General features: G+C 38.0%; 2 protein-coding genes and 1 long non-coding RNA gene across 3 annotated transcripts; all 3 read right to left on the bottom strand.

The window, feature by feature from the left end:
* Positions 1–2,837: 2,837 nt before the first annotated feature.
* On the bottom strand, positions 2,838–7,345 carry LOC140818037 (vacuolar cation/proton exchanger 3-like). The gene is made up of 11 exons (XM_073177843.1): positions 6,959–7,345; positions 6,565–6,632; positions 6,375–6,403; positions 6,077–6,273; positions 5,210–5,422; positions 4,952–5,083; positions 4,698–4,814; positions 4,008–4,061; positions 3,791–3,907; positions 3,561–3,645; positions 2,838–3,321 (listed from the first exon to the last, which is right to left on the bottom strand). Exons 1-11 carry the CDS (start codon positions 7,217–7,219, stop codon positions 3,260–3,262), a joined length of 1,335 nt encoding a protein of 444 aa, XP_073033944.1. The 5' UTR covers positions 7,220–7,345; the 3' UTR covers positions 2,838–3,259.
* An 8,307-nt stretch (positions 7,346–15,652) lies between these two features.
* LOC140818766 (uncharacterized) lies at positions 15,653–16,820 on the bottom strand. Its single transcript, XR_012115050.1, has 3 exons — positions 16,761–16,820; positions 16,466–16,520; positions 15,653–15,851 (listed from the first exon to the last, which is right to left on the bottom strand). It is a non-coding gene; the product is annotated as an uncharacterized lncRNA (long non-coding RNA).
* Positions 16,821–21,962: 5,142 nt separating this feature from the next.
* LOC140817996 (uncharacterized) lies at positions 21,963–22,346 on the bottom strand. Its single transcript, XM_073177792.1, has one exon. The coding sequence runs from the start codon at positions 22,344–22,346 to the stop codon at positions 21,963–21,965; it is 384 nt and encodes a 127-aa protein (XP_073033893.1).
* Between the last annotated feature and the right edge of the window lie 5,455 nt (positions 22,347–27,801).

Below are 27,801 nucleotides of genomic sequence, written 5' to 3' on the forward strand. Positions count from 1 at the left end.
TCACTATCAGATGCATCAATATTAGAAACACATGAAGTCCCAGCAATCCTTGAACCACCGCTATTTCCCAAAAATTTTGTTGTCCTGGATTGGTAATCAACCAAAAAATCACAACAATTCTGTCGAACTTGATCAACTTTAGATTGTGATCTTTCCCCATAAATTAGGGGAAAATAAAATTCAACAAACTTCATCTTATATCTAGGATCCAACACAGCAGCAACCCCCATCATAATATGACAATTATCACAATATTTATCATATTTTTCCAACATCTTTTGTGTCATACCTCGAATAATTGGATTTGGACTCTTCAACCAATCATCTAACTTTAATTTGATATCACAAATCTTTGGAAAGTAAAAGTTAGATGTGGGGTAAAGTGTTCCAGAAAACATCTCAGTTACTTGATAAAAAGTTTTCAGTTTCCCACATATATCAATTGCATTCACCCAATCTTCATCAGTTGGCACATTTTTGTAGTATCTCTCTCGATATTTAACCTTTGGGAACACATATCTGTATTGTATAGCAGTTTGTAACATCAAATAAGTTGAATTCCAACGAGTTTTACAATCAAGAGATAATTTTTTAGTACATTCGATGTGCAACTGACGAGCAGCATCCTCAAAATTTTCTATTCTAGCAGGTGAAGCACTCCAAAAGATAACACTATCACGTATTCTTTCAATTGCACCACTAATTACTTCCATACCATATTTCACAATCAAGTTTAGAATATGATCACAACAACGCATATGAAGTACCTTTCCATTCAATTAGAAATCACGATTCGAAAGCTTGTCCATGAGAAGATGAATCATGGAATCATTGGTGGTGCAATTATCCACTGTGATTGTTGACAATTTACGATCAATATTCCACTTCATAAATGATTCAACCAATAGATCAGACAACACCTCTGACGTATGTGGAGCTGGAACATACATAAACCCACAATAAATAAATAAATGTAATTATTTTTCTTTTAAAAAACATATATGATTGACAATATAAAATTGCACATACCTCAAAATGCAACTGCGAAAAATCCATGAATCATCAATATAATGTCCGGTTATTTCCATGAAACCTTTCTTATTATTGCTTGATGTCCACATATCAGTAGTGATAGCAACTCTGGAATTAAGCTTGTCCAAATCCTATAACACTTACTCTTTTGAACATGACAAATGTTCAAAACATCATTTCTAAGTGTGTTTCTTGAAATCATATTAAAGCAAGTTTGAAGACTAGCAACAAATTTCCGAAATCCAATATGTCCAACAATACTAAGACAATAGTCATGTAAGATGACCATTTTAGCTAGCTCGTTCCTTGATTCTTCTTGGTTAAAAATATGTGTCGACAATTCTTGGCTACCATTAACTTTCGTGCTAGAAAGTAGAAAACTTTGACGAATATCCATTTTCCTAGGTCTCTTTTTACAAGCCTTATCGTAATGTTTTCTCAAATGATTAGTACCATAAGTCGGAGAAGCTTTCAAACGAGTTTTGCAATAATTACACTCAGCATACTGTATTTGATCCACAATTACTCTTCTGAAAAATGATTCCAAGCGTCTGATGTACGTTTTCTTTTACCATTAATTTCTAAAATCTCCTCAGCTTCTATGTTAACATCACCATCTTTATTCCTTTCAATACCTTCACCTTCATTATTCTCTTGAGAATGAATCATTGTATTGCTATCATGAAGATTTGTAGAAGATAGAAAATTATCTTCATCTTGAGATTCCATCTGTATGTAATACACCAATTTTTAATACAATACATTACCTAAATTTTGATATTTTTCATACTTATGTACACCAATTTTTAATACAACACATTTTTTGAAATTTTCCTGTCAGTGATCTTGATTGCCAATTGCTTTATAAAATGTTTCGATTAAATATTCCAATATTTGTATTTCTCATAATAATTTACTACCTCCAAAATATTAATTCAGATTAGCAACTACCAGAAAGAAGTGGAGGAAATGAAGCACATGACTAGGCAAGAATATTAATATAATATGTATGTAGCATCATTAAGAAGGTAATCTGAAACTATAGATTTTCATTAATTTTCTTTGAAGTAATGGCATTATATTGTTCTTGATATCTTGATTTCTTATGAAGGCACACAAGAGGAAGCAGCAGATTAGCAGAAGCATATGACATGGCATCAATCAAATTCTGTGGCCTAAATGCCGTGACTAACTTCAAAATCAATCGGTATTTTTCAAAAACAGTTTCCTAAATCCAAATTATCACAATTATTCAATGTAACATTTAACAATACAATAATTTGAGAGATACTTTGAAACACTATCGGTCAAACTAGATAGATAGACGACAAATGGATTTTCTTCTCATAACTTTTCTCAAATGCCGTTTAACCATTTTGGAGATGGAATTTAGCATATAGTTAATAGTTATGGTGGTGTAGGGTTTTATTTATAATTGATCTACCTATTTGGATAATAAACTAATGCCCAACCCAATTAAAAATTCAATTAACCTAAAGAATCAAATATGTCTATGGTTGACCTTGAAGTGGGTTGCTTAAAAATGAAAATTAATAAAACTAAAACCCTATAATATTTATATCTACATATACGGGGCGGGTATGAGACGGGTATTATAAGACCCATGATCCGCCCAATACCCAGAAGGGTCTGAAAAATTAGACCCGAGACCCTCCCCATGACCCATTTAATATGCTCAAACCCGTCCAGATGGGGCGGGTCCATTGCGGGTCTGGGTTTTACCCTAACATGAGCCACATTAAATATAAATTTTAATAATTAAAGAAAATACAACACCAAATATAAATTTTAATAAAATTTGACACTGGCAAGAACAATACAACCAAAATTACAACTTTATCTTATCATACAATATAAAATAAAACATTAAGATAATAACCCCATAATTTAAAAAAAAAAAAAAGATAAGAACAAACAAACCCCAACTTGGCTGCTACATATAACAGCCCAACAGGTATTATTCCAGAGCAAGAAGCCACTCAAAACAATCTGGAAACCCTTATTCAAAAACAGATTTACTCCAACATATTTAGCTACGTTTCATCCATGAATTTGAGAACCGGACGGGATCTCGATCAAAGAATGATAATAATGGATCTCATTGATCCCCGATTTCCGATTCCATCTAAAAGCTTGAAGTAATGAACGATGTGTTGCCGGAGCAATATACTCTGCTGACTCTCCCTGCGTTCACTTGGAAATCGATTCAGATTCTCATGATATCCAGACCCTGGGAGGTGCTAAGCTCTAAGTTTGCACCACTTTCGTCTGCACGCGAACAAAATTTAATAAACAAAGACATTAAGTTATAAGATTGTTAAACAAAGGACACACAAATATTTGGCAAATAATCAATTTAATCCTCTAAGTTGTCGTTTGAATTTTTGTCCTCTAACTTGTCAAAAAAAATTTCTTAGTACAATAACTTTGTTTTTTTTTCCCTTTTTTAAACCTTTTTCACCGTAGTATGGTTATTATTTGACCTCTTAGGATAATAAAAATCTTACTGGTTTTGAACAAGAAGAAGCATGCGCCAATGACAACATAGCACAGCAGAAGAACCAAACCCTTCATATAATGTGATGTTCCATCCTGTAAAAAGTTCCCAAATTAGTCTCAATACATTACAAAATCGAAATTTTTTATAGGGTTTGTAATTAAAATTGCAATTTAATCAATATAAATTTTTTCCCCTTGTTTCTTGGACAAGATTTCATCAATATTATAAACGACTTACTTGTAAAGTGAATGCTGTGACCAGAATTGATATGGCAAGAGTACTTGTTCCGAGGATACTGAAGTCGAGATCCATGTCGATACCCATCATCCACGAAACGAGTACACTTGTTGGGACCTAAACATTTAAAATTGTTTTTAATGAAAAGATATAAATTTTCTGAAGATTTAATTATAAATAATTTCGATTTCGAGTAATGATGTATATATAAACGTACCACGAACATGGCAATTTGTGTTGCTGAACCTAGTGCCACGCCTAAAGATATATCCTGCACCATAGATAAGTTAGATAAAATTCACTATAATGATGTTTCACAACATATTAATTAGTTCTGTTAAATGGTGATTCACCTTTCTAGAAGATTCTAGAATTGTGTAGAAGTAACCGGAATACTCTAGAAAAATGGTGAAGAGTTTGGAAGGCACTATAAGATTATATATGAAAGACCTTAGAAGACTGGAATACTCTTGAAAACTAGGGAAAATCCTGGAGATTTCTATAACAATCCAATAGTCTTATACTTCATAGACTCATACTAGAGTAGTACAAAATTTTCTATAACATTGTATTAACTAGTATCTCTTGACACGCGATGCGTGCACACATTAGACATTCACTTGTAAATAGGGAGAGCACCAACACCTTCATTTGCTGAGCATCGGAAAAAATACAATCCAACAATCAAGTATCCACAGAGACAACACAAATTGTATAAAGTTCTTCAAGTAATAAAACTATCTTTCTACAATCAAGTCTTTTTCTCAAATAATTCCTCTCAATTGTTAGTCATAAACTAGACATGCATAAAAATTATTCTCTCCTAAAATCATAAAAATTCACAAATAAACAATCATCACAGATCAATTGTGTTTCACATATTTAATTAATAGTTAATAAAACTCACCAATTTGTTCTTGAATGCAAAAATGATGGCCCCGGCATGTTCTGCTGCATTTCCCACAATTGGTAGTAAAATCACACTGATGAAGCTGACGGATAACCCCCAAGAATTCGATGCATCCTATGTATATTTTGAACAAAAGATATATTAGAATATGAACAAATTATTTGATATTCTTAGCTTGCAGCATAATTGTACATAAGAACCAAAGTATGCTAAACTTTTTAACATAAGCATTTTTAAGTTTGTGTACTTACTTCGATTGTGGCAACTACGAATTCGGACAGAAGAGCTATGATTCCGGTCATGAGAACTAACCAAATAAATCCACTCCAAAACCCTATAACTGGGGTGTCATCTGATACATCGTCGTCAAAAACATCGTCTTCCTGCAAACAAGCCATTTTTCATTAACTTTTCGTTTTTTAAAAATGTATTTTTATTGAATCCTAGGGTAACAAGTAGTTCTCATACAAGATTAGTAATGTGCCAAAGAAATCTTGTAAGGGACTCACCTCTTGAGCTTCGAAGAATTGTCGATGAGTCCATAACTGGAAGATTAGATATGCAAGGTATACAATGAGCATGATAATGCAGCTTGCCCTAGACAATTGAAGTGTTCCAACTGCGGTTTGTTCCACAGATTTTCCAGCAAACTTAAACATCAAAGGCAGGACATGGCACAATAATCCCAAGAACAAAAGCGATGAGTTGACATCTGCCTGCTTCTGTAGTTTTGAAAGAAAAAAATTACATATGTATCAGGTCAATTTCTCATTCATTCACAAATTGAAGTATGTAAGTTCGATTTTATAAAATATTCCCAAATTTACTGTTATGATAAGTTTGGATCTAAAATCATTTAAATGCAAAATATTAATGCCTACAAATGATATATTCGTATTACCATGACTGGAAGCAAGCCTATGCAATTATATGAGCATCACGAATTCCACAAGAAACTACTCGATCTATATCCATGCAATCCCCACGAAAAATGGTTAATCCAAATCGTCGTGTATGAGTCTATGTTAACACAATATCAACTCAGATGTCTCTTCCAACTCGATTCGGACAAGGGTATTATAGAATTTGCTCATTTTACTTGCTAATGACTCAAATTCAAGTCTTCACGTTCTTTTTTTAGACATCACACACATGATTAAAGAAGAATATATCTTTATCGACGATCAACTTCTGACTCCCTCTTTTCTCACATACGCCAACAAATGACAGAAAAAAATCCGAACAGACAACTATATTAGGATAAAGAGATCCCGTGAATCATCAGAGATGTCTTGTGTACTCTTATCCCATTGAATTCTTAGCTACATTTAAGTATGTGCAAATTAAGGGCACATATATGTCTTATATTTTCTTACTCTATCGAATTTTTGCTGCTTCGATATGTTGGCAATGCCACCACAGAAAAGGGAGGTGCCAAGAACCAAAAGAAGATTAGAGAGAATAGATCCCAATAGAGAGTATTTGACCACAGAAACTTTGTTGTTAGCAAGTGCCAGTATGGCTATTATCATCTCTGTAGCATTTCCACATGTTGCGTTCAAGAGTCCTCCAACTGCAAATTTACATAAAATGTAATCGATTATTTTAATCTTACACACACAATAAATAAATGGTTGAGATGTAACAGTTTATTTGCATAGAATAATTAGTTACCTGTTGGCCCTGTGTAATAAGCGATTTGCCTGCATTAGGGAGTGAATGATTGATGCTGATTACTAAATTATCCTCGAATTAATATTTTAAATATTGTTAGAATTGAAAATAAATATGGAATATGATAGTTATAAGTGGATAATAAATAAATTTCTTGAAATATATGTGTGGTATCGGTGTGTGGTCTTACTCCGTGAGAAAACTGACTCGTTCGGCGAGGGGAGTGATTCCGAGTAAGCTTAAAGCAAATACCCAAGGCTGAGAAGAAGATGATCGAGAGAATTAGTGTATATGATGAGTATTAATCAAGAAAAATATTCACTAAAAAAATTACTAAGAATATATTGTGGTAAAGTTTTTGCTAATTTCTTTAACACCTAAATAATATTTTTATATTCGATGAAGTAAACAAAAAAAATAATCTCTATCTCTAACTTTTCTACGCTGCATTTTTTTCAAAAATCCCACTTCTCCACCCATCAAAAAACTCAATCCAAGTACAAATAAATGGATAAGAGGAGATGCTGAAACATATAAAATCATCATGCAACGATGGTGGTGTCTGTGGTATTATGTATACTCACATTCCCAAAATGGCGATACTGCGCAACAATGGCGAAAGGAATTGCCAAGAACAGCACGGAGAGCTTGGTTCCCAGCAAAACCTCCTGCAGGTTTGCCAGGAAACTTCGCAGAAACCCAACCCTAACTCTGTTAACAAGAGTGAGATCGGATTTATTGCGCAGGGAAGACGAGGACATGTTGTGCGCTGTGCGGCCATGTCTCATATCCTTGCTGATCAGTCCCTTGATGATCCCGTTCTCCATGGCCGATGCTTCCGCCATTTCTCAAATTTTTCTCGTGTTTAATCAACAGTACTGTTGCATGTAAGAATGCCGAAAAGGTCTGATAAAACAAATGTCAAATGTGTTGTGTATGATGACCAAGTTTGCAGTCCCTTAATCGATGTTTGAGATAACCTCAAATTTATACGATAGTAGATAGCGCGGCGCTGTTGCTTCCGAGAAATTTCGTTGGTTTTTGTTTGTATTATAATTATAATTTTAATTTCTAAGTCCTACCAAAGCATATGGGCATAGAATTCTTGTTAGGCGGTTAATCACGTGCTAATATTTAGGTCCACGTAAAATATATATCTCGGAAATAAGAACACGATTTTGGAATTATTATTGTCTAGAATTACGATAATAAATAAAAAATTACAATGAAAATAAAGTAGGAATTCAATTAAATAATATAAATAAATAATTGAATGTAATTAGATTACTAGTTAAGTCTAGCGCTAACATCAATGGAAAAACCGCCACTAACATCTATTTTGTTTTGTAGTGAGCAATGGCAGGTAAAACCAGAATATCTAAACACGTATATTAATCGAGTGATGAATCATTAGAGTAGTAATTCTTATAAAATCTAACCAAAGATTCAACAAAAATTGGACTTAAGCTAATATCAATTGATGTGATCCAGGTGAGTCGAGTGAGCTGGGTCGGGCCAATCCACTGAATCTGGTGAGAATTTTACTAAGGGAAAATGAGCAAGAAGATATATCTCGGTGGAAAATTTATCTCTGTGGTACGGTTATAACCGTGTCCTGCAAACAAGAAGATGAACTCGTGAATGAGCGCAAGAGGGGTGTCCGGCGTAGTCACTCCGATGCTTAAGTTAGCAGGTGAAATATGAAGTGAACCAGTATATAGAAATAAATGTTACTGGTGTGTATATGTCAATATGTCTGAATGAAATAAATCCAAAGCAAACCTGCTATTTATAGGAAGGAAGAGGATGATTTTTCCTTGTTTTCAGTGTCTACCTATCACTTGTAGCTGCCACCTACTTGTTGTCACGTGGTCTTGACTTTCTCATTATATCAAATCAGCAAGATTTTATCAGGCACTCTTATCGAGAGAAGATATTATATGCTTGTGCACTCGAGTGCAGTGCTATTATCGAGACATCTTGGGTAAAGAACCATCACCCATGAATTTGCCCGAGAGCTCAGGCCTCTGATTGTCTGGATAAATGATGTCTCTATCACTCTCCTACTCGGCTACTCATGAGCCCCTTCTGTAAGCTTATCCTGATCCGGGTTGTCCATGTACTTTTCTGGGTCATTGATAAGGCCAAATCTTGCAAAGATTTTAGAGATTTAATTTTATAATCCATTATCTAGAATTTTTATCCCTAATTATGTGATTGTTTGAATTAATAATTTTAGATTTGAATAAAAGTGAAAAGTCTTTAAATTGAGAGATAATATAAATTTACTAGATTTCAAAGGGAACAAAATATCAAAAGAAAAGAAATAAAATAGTCTTATATTCTATTCCTTGATGATATTGAAATTTTGGAAAAATCTATTTAAATTTTTATAAATATCTTATCTAAACTTTATTTACTGGACACGGGCTTAAAAAGGAAAGGAAGGAGGAGGCCCATTTAAGAGAATAAAAAGAGGCGTGAGGCGTGAAGCAGATAGACATACGGAGAGAAGGGAGTGTAACAGAAGACGGAGAGAAGCAAAGAAGACATAAAGCTACGGTGAAGTAGCAGCAGCGCGGAAGAAGAACATAAGGGAGGAAGATTGAAGGCAGAAGCATGAGGAATTCCTCACATACGCTACAAATCATTGAGAATTCTTTTCATTCTTTCTTAATTATGTTTCATCCATTGAATTTAAACATGGATTTGCACTTTTATTTTAAATTTATGGAGTAGATTTTATAGACTAAGGCCACAATAGGGCCGAGACAAAATATTTTTGATGTTTTGAGTTTAATTCAATTCTATTATTTATTTTATTCATTGATTGATGTCGTTTATCTTGTGTTCTTTTAATCTGACCAATTAAATTGAATATTTGTTGGTTAATCTAAAACCGAAAGGCGATAGATTAATATTTGCTTCACACATCAACCAACACATGGTTAAATTGACTAGAAATAGTATTCAATTTCAGTGTGCGACTTTAGGTTGAAAAACTTGAATTTTACAGCGATCTAATTCCATTGAATCTAAGTAAATTCAGTTAAGAATAATTGGAATGTTAGATTTAATTAGGTTTATTAATTCGAGGAATCGTTTGATAAATAATTTCGGAAATGCCATCGTGAATTAAATAATTAACTTATTGAATATGAATTTGACACGTAGATAAGTTGTCTTGGTATCGTTGTGCGCTTTAGTCATTTCTAAATAATTTGAAGTTTCGTCTAATTTAATAATTTGGATTTTTTGTTTTAGTTAATTTATTTAAAGTGTTTAATTAATTTATCTCCCCTCATTTGAATTTTATTAGCCTAAATTAAGAAAAATAACTCATATTCTAGTATTTTAACATCAATTTATGTGGGTACGATACCTGGACTCATCTCCAAATACTATTACTTGACATAGTCCGCTTGCTAGATTAATTCCCAACCGAAATCGTCGGTCAGTCATCCATGACCTGGGCCCTTCCGGGGGTATCACCACTCCCTCCTTAAATATCGGGCTAGATTCCTACTCATTGTCCTGATTCCACAGAAAAACAATCAACTCTGGTTATAAAAGTATCGGGGCATCATACCTCCTGGACATACGATAAAATGCCCGGGCCTCATGCCTCCCGGGCTTGAGAAGATTTTTGTCGTTTTGTATTCCTAGGTTGGTAGGACTGATGTCATGATGACGTGTGCCCTATAATTTGAACGGTCCAAAAACATTTTAAATTCCGGGGAGGCGAACAGTCTGAGACATCTCGATATTCCCACACAATTTCCGAGGCGCACCCTAATCGTCCGATTTCTCTTTAGATCAATGGTTGAGATCATTCTCCTTTTGTATATATAAAACGATGAACCCTCCTCATTTGTCACTTTTACAATTTTGAATTATCTTCCATAATTTTCTTCCGATCTCTGACGTACTGTGCTCTGCAGCTCCAATGCAATCTCCCAAGTCTTTCTTCGATCCATCTCGTAATTTTTCTTCCTCGTTTTCTTCAAAAATGTCAAACTCTACTTCTTCTGCCTCTGGAGAAAATGTGTGAGGCTCGTCTGGCTATGAGTCTGCGGCGATGCACTCTAATTTCTCCCCTCCCCCTTCCCCTTCCCGAAAACGTTTTTCCGTTCGCCCTCCCTCAAAACCCAAAAAATTAACAACTAAACCCTCCTCTTCTGGCCCGTCCAAAGCTCTAAAAAAAGGAAAGGGCAAAGCTCGGGCTTCCTCCCCTTCTCACTCCGAGATTCCCGGGGTTCCATGGTTTGCTTCAATGAGCAGCATTTGCGCTCAAGATCAGATGAAGAACTTCGGGCTCTCGGCTCTATTCCTTCTTCCTACCCTATTTTGATTCCCGGCCCCTCTGATAGGGCCGATCACCCTCCTCCTGGTTTCACTACTTTCTTCTGGGACTAGGTTAAAAATGGTCTTCGTTTTCCAGTTCCCTCCTTCTATATCGAGGTTTCCAAATTCTTTGGTGTCCCCGTGAACCAACTTCACCCTAATTCTTTCTGAATCCTGGCCTCTACTAATAATCTTTTTAGGCTGAACAATCTTCTCATAACCCCTATGATTTTATACTACTTTTTTCGTTTTCTGGATGGGAGATAATGCTTTCTCATTATCTGCCCGGCTGAAAGCTTGCTTCATCGATGATATCCCATCTTCCTAGAAAGGGTGGAAAGGACGCTTCTTTTACATTCAACTCTCGGATCCCCTTCCTTGCTTTATTGGTTTCCTTCTACTCTTCCTTCACAACCCTCTCTTCCTCGATCCTATAAGTTTGAGGAACCTTATACCCGAAGCCAAGAATTGGTGGAGGGTAAAAAATTCTCTTCTTCTTTCCTCCTCTCGGAGGAAAAATTGATTGCTTACGGGTTGAGTGCCCGGGTAGAGGACCCAATCGACCTGGTAATAGATGAAGTTGATGGCTCAGACGCTCAACCCGATAATTTCTTCCTTTACAGTTTCTTGCTTTTTATCCTCTTTGTCTGTTTGATTTGTGTACTTATCTTCTTTTTTTTTCTTTTTTCCTCAGATAATTCCAAAATGAAAGAGTGACATGATCGATTGGGGGGATCATTGTTGAGCTACAATAGCTTGGTTCTTGAAATATTGAACACCGATAAATTAAATCCAGTTTGGTATTCAAACCAAGCGGAAAAACTCGAAATAATCCTTCGTAGAAATCAATTAAATATTTTGTAAATCATTTAAAATATATGCAAGTTGAATGAGTACAAATATTTTGGTTGAAGCATTTTATCAAACACTTGTATGCAATATTTTGGTATTTGAAGAACACATATAATTCTTTAATAATGCATCTTTAAAACTATGAAAATGATAAATAAATGCAAGAAATAAATAAACACAAATTTGTTTATGGATGTTCGGAAACTTCAAATGCTCCTATGTCACCCCTTTTTCCCCTTGGGAAGGATTCATTAGAAGAATTTGATTTATACAACACTTTATACAAACCCATTCAGCTAGGACTTACGCTACTGTTGAACTCCTAGCACTCAAAATTGTAGGCAGCACCTCACATTCAGCATATTGTTTAATGTCTCATAAGCAAAGACTTCAAACACAATGTTTTACGTCTTTGTGTAAAGACTCACTCAACTAATATTTGAAGTTCAGCTCTCTTGTATATGTGTGAGTGATTGTGTGTGAGAAATTTAACCTTCACAGTGTACATCTCAAATGCATCCTCATACGAGGCTTGTGCTCTCAACTAGCTGAATTCTTCATGTTAACTGCCCATGCTTTGAATCCTCTTCAAAAGCTCTTGTTTGATCTTCACAATGATATATACGTTAAACACAAGAATATGACAGTTTGGAAAGTTTTTGTACTGTTTCTGATATTGCAACGGTCAATTCTCCTTACTGGACATTTTCACGACTGATCAACTCTTGTCAACTCAACTAGTCAACAGCCGGTTCATTTAAATTCAGTTGGTCAGCTGCTGGTTCGGTTCGGTTCAGTTCAGCTGGTTCAGTTGGTCTGGTTTAGTTCAACTGGTTCAGTTTCAGTTGGTCAGCAGCTGTTTCAGTTCAGTTGGTTGGTCAGCTGGTCAACAGCTATTTAAGTTGGTTCAGTTTCAGCTGGTGTGCTGAAATCAGCCTACCTGATTTCAGTTTGTGCAGAACCAATAGCTTCATCGTCATTTATCAGCATCTTAAGCTTCGATTCAGACTTTAACTTCTAAAGATGATTTTTAGATCGTTGTCTTATCTTTCCAAGGCATACTGAGTCGCTTCATTTCAATAAACTAGCTGAGAGATATGACCATAATACCGCAACTATTCATACCCAACTGATTGTTGTTTTCGTGCAATCGGTTCGATAATTCAAGGATCAGTTAGACCTTGATAAAATCCGAATTTGCCCCACTGACGTGAAATACGACTTGTTCCAAATTGATTTTTCGGATCAGTCTAGTTGGCGGATTGGCACCCAGTTGAGAGATAGCATCAAAACACCGAAACTTGCTAAAAATTCAGTTTGTGCAGAATTCAATTTCTGCTAGCTTCTTGTTTTAATAACTTCACACTTAGTAAATATGTTAGAAACACAACAACAAGTTTTGTTAACATCAAAATCAAGATTACGAACATGAAATGTTCCAACAATCTCCCCCTTTTTAATTATCACAAAACATTGGATAAATAATCAATTCAACTAACATATTTTTCCCTTTTGTGTGAATCAAAAACTAATATTTTCAAAACAGTTTAAGCACAAAATTTTCTCCCCCTATATTTTTGAAATTTTGAAAATTATAAAAGAAGAGGGATAACTAACCAATTTCTCCATGACTCATTTTATGCCGCAACACATATGCTCTGTCTTCCATGAATGAACTGCTTTTTCTTGAGAATAAATAGGCTGCAAATTTTATACCGCTCTAAACCTTTATGAGTCTAGTTTGCAACGCAAAAGGCTGTTTGTCATTTGGACACTCGAGCAAGGAGATATGTCATTTTTCCTACGATCGGTGCAAGCAGCACGAAAATTCAGTTTTGAATATATATGATTAAAAAATCTGAAATTTTCGAATTTCAAAACATCAAAATAAGTTTCAATGTTCTTTCAAGAACAACCCGCTCTGATATCAATTAACATGATCGATTGTGGGGGATCATCATTGAGATACAATAGCTCGGTTCTTGAAATATTGAACACCGATGAATTAAATCCAGTTTGATATTCAAACCAAGCGGAAAACACTCGAAATAATCCCTCGTAGAAATAGATTAAATATTTTGTAAAGCATTTAAAATATATGCAAGTTGAATGAGTAAAAATATTTTGGTTGAAGCATTTTATCAAACACTTGTATGCAATATTTTGGTATTTGAAGCACACATCTAATGCTTCAATAATGCAAGTTTAAAACTATGAAAATGAAAAGGAAATGAAATAAATAAATAGACACGGATTTGTTTATGGATGTTCGGAGACTTCAAATGCTCCTACGTCACCCCTTCTTCTCCTTGGGAAGGATTCACTAGAATACTTTGATTTATACAACACTTTGTACAAACCCATTCAGCCAGGACTTACACTACTACCTAACTGAAATCCTACCACTCAAGATTGTAGGAAGCACCTCACAATCAACATATTGTTTAATGTCTCATATGCAAAGACCACAAACACAATGTTTTACGTCTTTGTGTCAAGACTCACTCAACTAATATTTGAAGTTCAACTCTCTTGTATATGTATGAACGTTTGTGTGTGAAGAATTTATCCTTTAAAGTGTACATATCAAATGCATCCTCACACAAAGTCTTGTGCTCTCAACTAGCTAATTCTTCATGCTAACTGCTCATGCTTTGAATCATCTTCAAAAGCTCTTGTTTGTTCTTCAAAATGTTGTATTTTTTAGGCCCCAACAGTGATATACACGTTAGACAAAAGAATATGACCATTTGGAAAGTTTCTGTACTGTTTCTGATATTGCAACAGTCAAATTCGCCTCGTTGTACATTTTCCAGACTAGTCAACTCTGTTTAACTCAACTGGTCGTTCAGTTCAACTGGTCAGCAGCTGGTTCGGTTCAGTTCAGTTGGTCAGCTGCTGGTTCGGTTCAGTTCAGCTAGTTCAGTTCAACTGGTTCAGTGTCAGTTGGTCAGCAGCTGGTTCAGTTCAGTTGTTTGGTCAGCTGGTCAGCAGCCGGTTCAGTTGATTCAGTTTCAGCCGGTGTGCTGAAATCAGCCAACCTGATTTCAGTTTGTGCAGAACCAGTAGTTTAATTGTCATTTATCAGCATCTTAAGCTTCGATTCAGACTTTGACTTCTAAAGATGATTTTTAGATCATCGGATTATCTTTCCAACGCATATTGAGTCGTTTCAGTTTGATAAACAAGCTAAGAGATATGACCAAAATACCGCAACTACTCATACTCAACTGATTGTTGTTTTTGTGCAATCGGTTCGATAATTCAGCGACCAGTTAGACCTTGATTAAATCCGAATTTGCCCAACTAACGTGAAATACGATTTGTTCCAAATTGAGTTTTCAGATCAGTCCAGTTTGTGGATTGTTATTTGATTCATTCAGTTGAGAGATATCATCAAAACACCAAAACTTGCCAGAAATTCAGTTTGTGCAGAATTCAGTTTCAGCTTGCTTCTTGTTTTAATAACTTCACACTTGAGTTAATATGTAAGAAACACAACAACAAGTTTTGTTAACATTAAAATCAAGATTACGAACATGAAATGTTCCAAAAAATAGGCTTTTTCCAGGAGGTGGGCAGCCGAGAAGACAACAAATAAGAAGAAGCTGGCAGCCCGGAAAGCGGCTGCTGAGAAGAAGAAAATGGCCAAGCCCACAAAGGTTGGTGCCCAATCGTCTTTTGCAGCCGAGGAAGAGTTGGCCAGGCTGGACCACTCCACCCGGGTTGAAAATCAACAAGAGACGGAGGTGACTTGTGCTGAATCCCAAGAAGACTCAGAGGATCATGTTCCTCTCATTTCGGGGGAAAAAAAAAAAGCATTGTCCAGCCTGGAACCAATCCTTATTGAGGGCAACAAAGGAGGAAACCAGGGCACCTCCCAAACAACTCAATCCCCTTCTTCTCCTCCAACTCAACCCCTCACTTAGCCTCTTCAACCTGGCTCGCAGGGAGCCCGTGTGGGCCGTTAGCTCCTAATCGTTATTATAATGCAATCTAATTAGGGTTAATTAATCACATCAGAAAACGAGTTTAAAATATCTTTACGATGAGCCCAAATCATTTTATTTGAATACTAAACATAGTATTTTATCTCATATCATAATACATGCCCACACATAATCCAAACCAATCACATACAAACATTTCATATCCTCGGGACATGCCCCGGTATATAGATACATATACATATACTGGGAACAAGACATAAACATAAACCTCAGCCCAAGCTGTGGCTCCCTCCAGAAGTACCCTCTCCGGTCTCCTGATATCCTGGAGTACCTGCCATTGTCCACACACAAAGACAACAACAGCCCCCCTTGGGGGTGAGCAAAGCTCCGTATGGAACAACCAATCATATATACCACAGATATCTAAACAATGATATGTGGTATACAATGCATGTATGTCGTGGAGGTATCAGGTCAAATGCCCATCCACTGAGCACATGTCAGAATCAAACGAATCGCTATCAAATCAATGCTCGAGCTGGCACACCGACCAATATGGGATACACATATGATAGCATCGACGAAGCGCCATCAAATCCCAAATCTCATATCCAATCATCGGGGCCACAAATGTCTATGCTTTACGGGTCATATAATACCAGCATAGCAATTGTGTTCACAAACACCAGAATCCAATCAAATCATATCAGGGTATCCAAAAATCATAGCTCAACGTGCATGTCATGTATCGATAAATGCATCAAATGATGTGTGTTAACAAAACATTTATTTTATACATCGATATCTCAATCTCAATGTCATGTATGACACATCAATCAACAAATAAGGCATATAGACACATATTCTCAATCCAATCAATCCAATCAAGCCGACATATATCATATAATGCAGATACCTGTCGTATGTTACTCGGTCGCAACATACCTCAATTCTTCGTTTCCAGTTGATGTAGCCTGAAGATATTGATATAACACTTTATCTACATCAATAACATAATCATTCCAATCAATAACATACTCCAAAATCATTAATATGAGTTTCAAATATCATTTGAAACTTCAAAAAATTCATATCAAATCCAAATCATATCATAATTCAATTTCGACTTCGAATATAAGTTTCTTGTCGGTTATTATACTACATATCAGAAATTTAACTTCAAATACATGCTATTCCAGCACTTTGATATTTCAAGCTGCTGGAACCAGAAGAAAATTACCTCAGTCAGAAGCCCTCGACGCGATGATCACAAATATATAATTTGTTTCGCGTTTAGACAGTGTTTCGAAGTCGATTTGGAAGGGGAAAAATCGAATTTCTCGTGTCTCTCGTATTTTCTAAAACGTAAAATGAAGAAAGAAAGAGAAGAAATCTCATTCTTATCACCACTGCTCTCGCGCTCGGGCGGTAGAATTCTCGCGCCCGAGCGCGAGACATTCTGCCCCCGAGTACAAATGCACCGTGCTCAGGCGGTCAAAACTTACCGCTCGGGCGCGGGGTGTTCTGCCCGAATACATATTTTACATACCTTGGCGCTCGGGCGGTCATTTTCTACCGCCTGGGCGCCATATGTTATGTACAAACAATTGATTTTGTACTATATTGGCGTCCGGCTTCTCCACTCTAGCTCTTACAACGTCAATTCGTATCCAATATTCATTTTCTCAATTCATTGTCATAATATACATCAAATACGTAATCACACATCAAATTCATGAATTATCGATAATCTTATAAGATTTACGATAATACGATACACGGTCCTTACAGCCCGAGGCAAAATTTTCTTGGAGGGGGCTTCCTCCATGGGGTTGAAACTCCTCAAGCATATGCTTCTTCCTGCTGAGGAGGCACATTTGAAGAACTCCCGCCCCACCCCAAAACTTTTTGAGGGATCTCACCGGATCCTTTTAGTAAGTTTACTCTCTTCTTTTTTTTTCTACTAACTCCTTCTGAACAGGGTGTTCAAATGCTAGTATCGGTCTTTGAAGAGGTAGCAGCGATGGCTACCAAAGAAGGCAGTCGAGCTCGGGTCACTCAAGAGCTTCACGAGCAACTCCAAGGTGAGCTATCTCGGGTTCGATTAGTTCACGAAGAAACAGTTGCCAGCCTTCAAGCTACTTTAGATAAGGCCAACCAGCAACTGGAAATAACTCAAGCGAATCTAGCTAAGGCCCAAAATGATGCTGACGAGGGCCTTGTCCAGGAGGAAACCCTACGGGAGACTTTTTTTTTCTTAGAATCAAGGAATTGTTGTTTGACCAATGAAGTGGAGAGACAAATGTCCCGGGCAAGTGCTGCTAATGAAGCCCTGGCTGCTTCCAGATATGCCCAGGACAAGTGGCAAGCCTCCTTTCTCCAATATTCGGAGTTCAAGAAGACCGTTGAAGATCGGGCCTACTCCTTCTTCCAGACTGGATTTGACAAGCTCCGAGATCAATTTCAAGAAGTCGGGCTCCTTCCGGAATATAGGGAAGATTTTCCCATTTTGTTCGGGCTATAAAATCCCTTCCCAAGGATGTCGAAAAGGAGTAGGTCACAAAATAAGAGGACCATCCGGGCTCCAACCCAATAGATTTAGAGTAGGATTGTAATTCTTTCTTTCCTTGATTTATTGTAACCTCTGCCTTTGGACTTTTATAAAAGAAATATATTTTCCTTTTAACTGATTTCTTTTTATTTAAACACTTTGTGTAATGTTAAATCTTCAAAAATATTTCTAGGTGTTGAAAAATAACGGGGATTTGTAAGAAGTAATCGGGGACTTCTGTATTTGAATCAGGTTGCGGATCCCTTTAATAAATGGTCGGGGTACGGAGCCCCAAGCCAGGGTAAAGATCCATGTGCTTAATATATCACCAAGGTGCGGGGCCCTGAGCTAGGGAACGGATCATGAGACTTTGGAATGGTCGAGGTACGGAGCCTCGAGCCTTGGTACGGAGACCTGGGCTTAATGGATCTCAAGGTACAGAGCCCTGGGCCAGGGTACGGGTCCCTAGTCATAAAAATGATCGAGATACGGAGCTTCGAGCCAGGGTACGGATTCCTAGAATTAATGGATAACTAGGGTACAGATCCCTGGGCCAGGTAGGGATCCCTGGATTTTGTAATGATCAAGATGCGGAGCCGCGAGCCAGGCTACTGAGCCTTGGGCTTAATGAATCACCAGGTTACGGATCCTGAGACTTTGGAATGGTCGAGGTGCGGAGCCCCGAACCAGGGTATGGATCCCTAGACTTAATAAACTAGCCGGGGTCTTATACCTCACGGGTTTAAATATAATATTTCACACACTTTTTAGGGAGAAAAGAGATTTATTATCATTTCAAATAATAGATACATTTCAAGCATAATACTTCTTCAAGTGAAAAATATTCCATGGTCGCTTAAGAGAGCGTCCCCAAGCATCTTCCAGATAAAATGTTCCTGAGCTAACCTCCTGTGTAATCTTGAAGGACCCCTTCCATCGTGCTTCAAGCTTTCCCACTTCTCCAGCTGGATTGAATTTTTTCGCCACCAAATCTCCTGCTTGAAAATCTCAGATCCAGACTCGCTTATTGTACGATTTCATAATACGACCCCAAAAAGCTTACATACAAATTTTTGTCTGATCTCTCTTCTCCTCCACCAGATTGAGCTCCATTTCCCGGCTTTGATCATTATCTTCCAAGTAAGATTCTACTTGAGCAGAAGATTGTCCGATTTCCACATGTAGGACTGCTTCAGAAGCATATACCAAATTAAAAGGTGTTTCTTGAGTGGGTGCTCGGGGTGTTGTCCTGTATGCCCAAAGAACACTAGGTATCTCCTCCACCAAGTCCTTTCCTTTACCCCACAGCTGGGTTTTCAAGCCCTGCACAATAATTCTGTTTATCACATCGGTCAGTCCATTTGTTGGAGGGTAAGCAACAAAGGTGAAAGACTGAATGATTACCATTTCTTGGCACCAGGACGTTATCTCCTTTCCTTGAATCAGCCTTCCATTATCTGAAATTAATATCCTGGGAACCCCAAACCAGCACACAATGTTTTTCCACAGAAACTTCAACACCTCCTTCTCAGTGATCTTAGCCAAAGGTTCAGCCTCTACCCATTTGGAGAATTAATCTATTGCAACTAATAGAAACTTAGTTTGAGCTCGAGCAACTGGGAAGGGTCCCACAATGTCCATTCGCAATTGATCAAAGGGACAGGACGCACAGATAGGCTTCATAGTACTGGTCGGGCTGTGCTGAAAGTTTGAATGATGTTGACACCCTTCACATATCCGGACCATCCGATAAGAATCTTGGCTCATGCTATGCCACAAGAATCCAGCCAGCATTGCTATCCGTGCCAATGTTGTTCCTCCAAGATGTTCCCCACAACACCCTTCATGAATATTGCGGAGGACATATTCTATATCTCCCATAGCAATGCATTTCAATAAATGTCCCTGGTACGATCTTTGGTAAAAGATTTTATTTAAAAGAACGAACATGGGAGCTTGCTTATTGATCTTCCAGGCTTTGGCTTGCTCTTCTAGTAATTTGCCATATGCTATGAATTCAATCAGAGGAGTCATCCATGAGCTTTCTCGGGGAGGTGGTATGTCTTCGTCAATGGAAAGAATCAGCTGGGCGAAGTACAATACCTTTAGGGTATTGACGTATGGCAAGGAAGCAGCCACTTTTGCCAGGGTGTCTGTCTCAAAATTTGCGTCTCTAGGGATTTTCTCAATGCTCCAATCCACTAAGGATTCCGCTTGGGTCTTAATAAGTTTTAAGTACTTGAGCATTTTGTCATCCTTAGCGAGCCAACATAATTTTTTCTCCAGAGGGTGCCATTATGAACACCTCGACTCCACATCCAATTACACGGGCTGCTCCATCCACAAATACTCTCCACACTTCTACCTCGTCTTGCTGAGTCATTTCCGAGAGGAAATATGATAGGGAATGTGTTTTGAGGGTGACCCGAGCTTTGTACTCAATATCATACTCTCCTAACTCCACTGTCCATTTCACCATTCTTCCAGAAACCTCAGGGTGATTCATGATTCTCCCAAGGGGACTGTCGGTTAGCACGATAATCAAATGCGAGAGAAAATAAGGTCGTAAATTCCGGGCAGTAATGACCAGGGCCAGGGCTATCTTTTCCACTTTGCTGTACCTCAGCTCGGCTCCTTTGAGAGCGTGACTGACATAATAAACGGGCTTCTAATCAAAGCCATCTTCCCGTATAAGCACTGAGCTGACAGCATACTCTGTGGTGGATAAATAAACAAACAATTTTCCCCGGGCTCTGGCTTTACCAAGACTGGAAGCTCGGCTAAGTGATTCTTGAGATCTTTGAATGCTTTCTCACACGCTTTATTCCAGCCAAATTTATGTACCCTCCGAAGGATCTAAAAGAATGGATAACTTTGGTGTGCAGATCGTGATATGAATCGGGAAAGTAAAGCAATTATCCCGATCAAAATTTCTATTTCTCGGACAGATCGAGGGGATGGCATGTCTAGGACTAACTTGAATTTCTCAAGATTTACCTCGATTCCTCGATCAATCACCACAAAACCCAAAAATGCAATTATCCGGGTTGCGCTTGATACCAAAATGCATTAGAGTGGCAAAAGTCTCTTCCTGATCAGGAATAAAACAAGAAATCTCTCGGGATTTGCCTAATATATCATCCACATATACCTCAATATTCCTCCCAAACTGCTTCTCAAATACTTGATTCATTAGACGCTGATATGTAGTTTCGGCATCTTTAACCCGAAAGGCATGACTACATAACAAAATGTGCCTCCCGAGGTAATGAAGCTAGCCTTGTCTAGCCAGGGGAATTTGGTGATACCCCTGATAAGCATCTATGAAGCTGAGAAGTTCATAGCCAGAGATAGAATCCATCAGCTGATCAATGTGGGGTCAAGAGATAATGATCTTTTGGACAAGCCTTGTTGAGATCCCTAAAATCCACATATATCCTCCATTTCCCAGCAGCTTTTGAAACCAACACCACATCCGAGAGCCAAGTAGGAAATTGTATTTCTCGAATGTGGGCGGCCTGCAACAATTCCTGAACATGTACATCAATCACTTTGTCCTTTTCAGGACCAAAGTGTCTCTTCTTTTGTTTAATAAGTTGAGATCCCGGGAGGATATTCAGATTATACTCAGCCACCAGAGGTGAGATCCCGATCAATTCCTATTGTGACCAGACAAAAAACATTAATGTTAGCTTTTAAACATTTTAATAAACTGACCTGGGTGGATAAGTCAACATCTTGAGCCACCCGCATCTCCTTGCCTGGCCCGATATCCACCATTTTTTGTTCTTCCTCCGCCACAAAATGAACATCTCACTTCTCTACTACTCTTTCCATCTCTTCATCTCGACTTCCTCTCTTCTCCTTCCTTCTTTCCTTCTTCTGATCCACCTAGACTGCTTCCACATAACACTTCCGGGAATATGGTTGATCTCCTCGTACTTCTCTCACTTGATTTCCAACCGAAAATTTGATCTTTTGATGATATATGGATGCTACGGCTTTCAACTCATTCATGAACGGTCTCTCCAATATGATGTTGTATGCAGAAGGAGTATCCACAACTGTGAAAGTGGTCATGACTATCTTCCTCAATTCCCGGGTGCCCAGAGTCAAGGGCAAAACAATCTCTCCTTCCGCGTACACAGCGTGACCAGCAAAACCAAAAAGTGTGGTTTCTACTGTTTCTAATTGATACCCTTGCAAATCCATTTGCAATAGAAATTCCTTGAATATGACATTCACAAAGCTGCCGGAATCAACGAAAACCCTCATGACATCATAATTGGCAAGTTACTAGGGAGTCATTACGAGGAAGACTGATACCCTTGAGATCATCCAGGCCAAAGCTGATAAAAAAACTCATCTATTCTCGTCCTCCAAACACTCACTCCTACCTCGGGCCTTCCGAACCCGGTTAGAATCACCAACTGTAGAGCCTCCAGAAATCATCTTTATCACCCCTAAAGCAAGGGATGAGGCATTCTTCCGCTCCTGGTCTGATTTCTCCTTTGGCTCGGGGCACCTCTTGAATCTTCCCGGGCACTGGGTCCTGGTTTCCGAGTTGTCCAGAGTGGCAACCTTGGCTTTTTATTCGATGGATTATACACAAGGACAACAGGTTGGACATAATCCCACCTCAAAATCCGGCATTCATCTGTGTTATGAAAACACATTTTATGAAGGGTACAGTATCCCTTCTTCTCAGGCCTTGCAGACTGTGGATTGTGACTCAGATCTAGCGATATTTCTGCACTGAATTCTTGGACATCCCTGTCTCGGGAGATTTTTAAAGGCACATGATGAGAAAAAAATTCCGGGTTTGCCCCTCCTCTAACCTCTTTCCTCGGGTCTGGCCACCTGATCTCCCTTCTCTCTCCTCAAAGCCTCCCTCTTCTACTTTTGGATTCCTTCATATTGATATACTTCTCTGTCCGAGCCAAAAGATCCTCAAAATTCCCGGGCGCTTTCTTGGTTAGAGATCGGAAGCACAATAAGGAACATCCAGAGCAACTCGGTTGAACCTCCGGATATACGCCCTCAGAGTTTCTTCGGGGCTCTACTTTACTTCAGATAGACTGAAAACAGTTATTTTATACATCTTGCTGCTGCTGAAGTGGTGCAAAAACAATTTTTGATCTTCGAAAGACTGGATTCTTTGAGGAGATAATCCTTCAAACCACCTTTGGGCCGAGTCCACCAAAGTAGTTAAAAATACTTTGCACTTGATTTAATCCCCATAGCAATGCAACATAGCCATATTTTCAAATCCGGCCAGATACTCCTTAGGATCAGCACTCCCACCATAATCCTTGTTCTTCGCAGATTTGAAATGCCCGGACAGAGTTCTCAGAAGATGGCTTCAACAATAGGGCATCGCTTAGTGATCACCCGGGCACTATTCCGGCCTTCCATCTGTCCCTCCAAAATATTCATCTTCTGCATCAACTCTTCCAACTCCTCAGCCACAATAGGGGACTTGGAACCAGCACTAGACTCCCTCTCCTCAATTCTCACCTCCTCTTCTCTCCCCTCTTGATCTCGCTCATGCTCCCCTTTGGGCTGGGTAGCATGATGATAATGGGATTTCTTGCTATGGCCTTCTCCAATGCATCAGATATAATCTAAGCCAACTCCTCATGTTGCAAAGTAAAAATAGGTTGAGGTCCTGTGAATGGAGAGCTACTTTGATCGGAGAGAAGTTGATTATCTCCAGGGACCCGAGAGTTATCTTGATTTGTTCTTCTGGTAGGAGCCATTCCTACGTGTTGAGCCCAATTTCCCACAAACGACGCCAATAATGTGATCCGGGTGAATCGGGTGAGCTGGGTTGTGGCAGTCCACCGAATCTGGTGAGAATTTTACTAAGGGAAAATGAGCAAGAAGATATACCTCGAGGGAAAATATATCTCTGTGGTATGGATATAACTTTGTCCTACAAACAAGAAGATGAACTCGTGAATAGGTACCGGAGGGGTGTCCGACGTGGCTACTCCGATGCTTAAGTTAGCAGGTGAAATATGAAGAGAACCAGTGTAGAAAAATAAATGCTACTGGTTGTATATGTCAATATGTCTGAATGAAATAAATGCAAAGCAAACCTGCTATTTATACGAAGGAAGATGACGACTTTTCCTTGTTTTCAGTGCCTACTTTCCACTAGTAGCTGCCACCTACTTACTGTCACGCCGTCTTGACTTTCTCATTATGTCAAATCAACAAGATTTTGTCAGGCACGCTTATCAAGAGAAGATACCACCTGCTTGTGCACTCGAGTGCAGTGCTATTACCGAGACATCCCAGGTAGATAGTCATCACCCGGGAATTTGCCCGAGCCTCTGATTGTCCTGGTAAATGATGTCTCGAGCACTCTCCTACTCGGCTAGTCATGTGCCCCTTCTGTAAGCTTATCCTGATATAGATTATCCATTTACTTTTCTGGGTCATCCATGACCCGGGCCCTTTCGAGGGTATCATCACTCCCTCCTTAAATAGTCGGGCTAGAATCCTACTCACTGTCCTTATCAGTCACGCTAAAGTCCACTCCGCAACTATAATGTATTGATGGTCACCACTTAATTAACATTAACAAGGTGATCATAGGGAGGTGAAAGTTGAAGGTTCTCATCTAGTTATAAATCAGATCCTTAATTTGTACATTAGTTCATTTTACATTTTTTCCTAATTCAACCCACAATTTTCATTCATAAGTCCATGATTTTCTGATAATCCCCCACATAGATGAAAATTGATGAAAAAAGGAAAAAACAAGGATAGTGAACATTCAATAATTGAATTTTGCATCGCACATATATGTGTCACCATTTGAGTCTTCCCTTATGAAAATATTCTTATTTCACTAGCTAAGAAATATACATGATGTCCTTGAAACTCTCTGACATTTGAGTAAATGATGACATATGTCACATAGAACTCTCCTTGATACGATTTAGTTATCATTGTCGTGTTTGAACACATGTACGGTTCCGTGAGAGTTTCTAGAAATGAGACGTACAACTATTTCGAATCGACTCCACTTTTTTCTTATATAGGTGATTTTTAATCAAGAAAAACCCTCAATGTTCTTCTCAACTTACTGACACATAAGAATTATTAAAAGTCATGTATTTATGCTCATCTATCATTGTTTCATCATAAAAATAGACGAGGGATAATCCATACAGTGATCCACCAATTAAGTAAGTCAATTAAATGTCCCGCATATATAATTTAATATAGTTGGTTGAAATGAGAGGAGAAACGTTGAAATGAGAGGAGAAACATGGAAAACTTAGGGATATTTGGGAAACTAGACCTGATCAAATTTTTTTTTAAAAAAATAGCCTCTCCATGTAGTGAACAAATACACTACATGAGAATATTTTTTTTAAAAAAAATTTGACCAGGGTTACAAAACAAAACAACCCGAAAACTTATTTGGTAATCTTAAGACTCTCTCCTTTTGTTCATTACATGAGAATATTTTTTTTAAAAAAAATTTGACCAGGATTATAAAACAAAACAACCCGAAAACTTATTTGGTAATCTTAAGTCTCTCTCTTCTCAATGACGTTTCAAGTAGCTTTCTCTTTTAAGATTTTTGGAATTATAATTGTATAGATTTATAATAATAATGGTAAATCACAGTTGAAATAAATAAGTAGGAATTCAATTGAAAACATAAATAAATAATTGATTAATAATTAACTTATTGGCTAAGTCTAGCAATTGCAGGTAAAGCCAAAATTTCAAACACAAATATTTATCGAGTTCTGCACCACTAGAATTCTAATTCTTATAGAATATCAGTAAAGACTCAACCGAGGTAGAACTTCAACTAATACCAATTATCGGTTGAGCGATATAAATCTACACTTCAATCAACTAATACCAAGTAAAAAAAAAAATTAATTAATTTTTTAAAATATTATATATTAATCTAGGTGTCTGCCTAAGCGACGTTTAGACGATCTAAATGGTCGATTAATGTAATAACACACGGAGACGTCAACTGTCTAAAAATCGAGACGGTGGACAACCACCTTAACACCTAGACAGTCATAGGGTTGCACCTTGTAAAACATTACTCCCGCTACCATGTATTGATGGGCATCATTTAATAACTGTTAGAATATGCCTTGAACCGTGGGTCTCGCTTATGTTTGGGTTTTGGGCTGTCTGATTATGGGCCTAATCTGACACTTTCTAGTCTAGGGTTTTTTTTGAGCAGCATAAATACTGCTTATTCTGTAACCTAGAGACACACTCTGTAATTTCTGAATACCTAAAGCAATAAAGCATCCTCTTCTCTGCCCGTGGACGTAGCTAACACATTGTTAGTGAACCACATAATTCTGTGTGTTGATTCTTTACGTTAATCTTTCTTGCAATTTGTTACAACAAACTGGTATCAGAGCCGAATTTTGAAATCTGGTGAGAAAGATGTCTGCTTTGAATGTGAAGATCGACAAATTCACGGGGAAGAACAGTTTCAGTTTATGGCAGATCAAGATGCGTGCCATGTTGAAGCAACAAGGGCTGTGGGCGCCGTTGTCGAAGAAGGCATCGGATCCCGAAACCGCTGAGATGGCGACTATGGAAGAAAAGGCACATTCGACTATTTTGCTATGTCTCGCAGACGATATCATCACCGAAATCGCAGAGGAGGAAACTGCATCTGGTTTGTGGTTAAAACTCGAAAGTCTGTATATGACAAAGTCCTTAACCAACAAGTTGCTTTTGAAGCAACGTCTGTTTAGTCTGCGAATGCATGAAGGTACTCAACTTAGAGATCACTTAGATCAATTGAACACAATCTTATTAGAATTGCGCAATATTGATGTGAAAGTTGAAGATGAGGATGCTGCCCTAATTCTGTTAGTCTCTTTACCATTGTCGTATGAGAACTTTGTTCAGTCTTTTATTGTTGGTAAAGATACTGTGTCTCTGGAAGAGGTTAGATCATCTCTTCATAGTAGAGAGCTGCGACATAAGGCGACTGGTACGGGTTTGGGTAATCATGCTACTGGGTTAGTGGCCAGTGGGAGTAAGGGTCAGGGAAATTCGGGAAAGAAGAAATTCAAGAAACCAGTGTCTAAGGGCCCTAAACACGATGATACCTGTAACTACTGTAAAGAAAAGGGACATTGGAAAAATGATTGTCCGAAGAAAAAAAAGCAGCAAGAAAAATCGGGTACTGCTGTTGTTGCAGAATCTGGCACCAACTCCGAAGATGATATAGCCTTAGTTGCCGATGAACAAACACATCACAACGATGTGTGGGTTCTTGATTCAGGGGCATCTTACCATATATGTCCGCACAGAGAGTGGTTTACAACTTATGAGCAGATAGATGGAGGCAATGTTTCTATGGCCAACAGTGCTGTCTGCAAGGCAGTTGGAATTGGCTCAATAAAATTACGGACACATGATGGCAAATTCTGTACATTGAACGATGTTAGGCATGTTCCACTCATGACGAAGAATCTGATATCGCTTAGTCTACTAGACAGTAAGGGATTCAATTTCAAAGGTGAAGGTGGAGCTCTATGTGTCTGCAAGGGTTCTAAAGTGATTCTGAAAGGTGTCAAGCGGGGTACTCTGTATTTTCTGCAAGGTTCAACGCTGTCAGGTGTTGCTGCTGTCGCATCATCGGAGGTTCACAAGGATGATATGACCAAACTATGGCACATGAGGCTTGGTCATATGAGTGAAAGAGGGATGCAGGTTC

The sequence above is a fragment of the Primulina eburnea genome, chromosome 17 (genome assembly GCF_022965805.1).
Source record: "Primulina eburnea isolate SZY01 chromosome 17, ASM2296580v1, whole genome shotgun sequence".
NCBI lineage: Eukaryota > Viridiplantae > Streptophyta > Magnoliopsida > Lamiales > Gesneriaceae > Primulina > Primulina eburnea.

What these genes read in the sequence shown, in the direction of transcription:
- LOC140818037 (XM_073177843.1), bottom strand. Translation starts at nt 7,219, where the DNA reads ATGGCGGAAGCATCGGCCATGGAGAACGGGATCATCAAGGGACTGATC. An exon ending in AGTATCGCCATTTTGGGAAT is followed by an intron (nt 6,633 to 6,958) that starts GTGAGTATACAT and finishes TCTTCTTCTCAG; the next exon opens with CCTTGGGTATTTGCTTTAAG. An exon ending in CTTCTTCTTGTTCAAAACCA is followed by an intron (nt 3,322 to 3,560) that starts GTAAGATTTTTA and finishes GTTCGCGTGCAG; the next exon opens with ACGAAAGTGGTGCAAACTTA.
- LOC140817996 (XM_073177792.1), bottom strand. Translation starts at nt 22,346, where the DNA reads ATGAGGGTTTTCGTTGATTCCGGCAGCTTTGTGAATGTCATATTCAAG.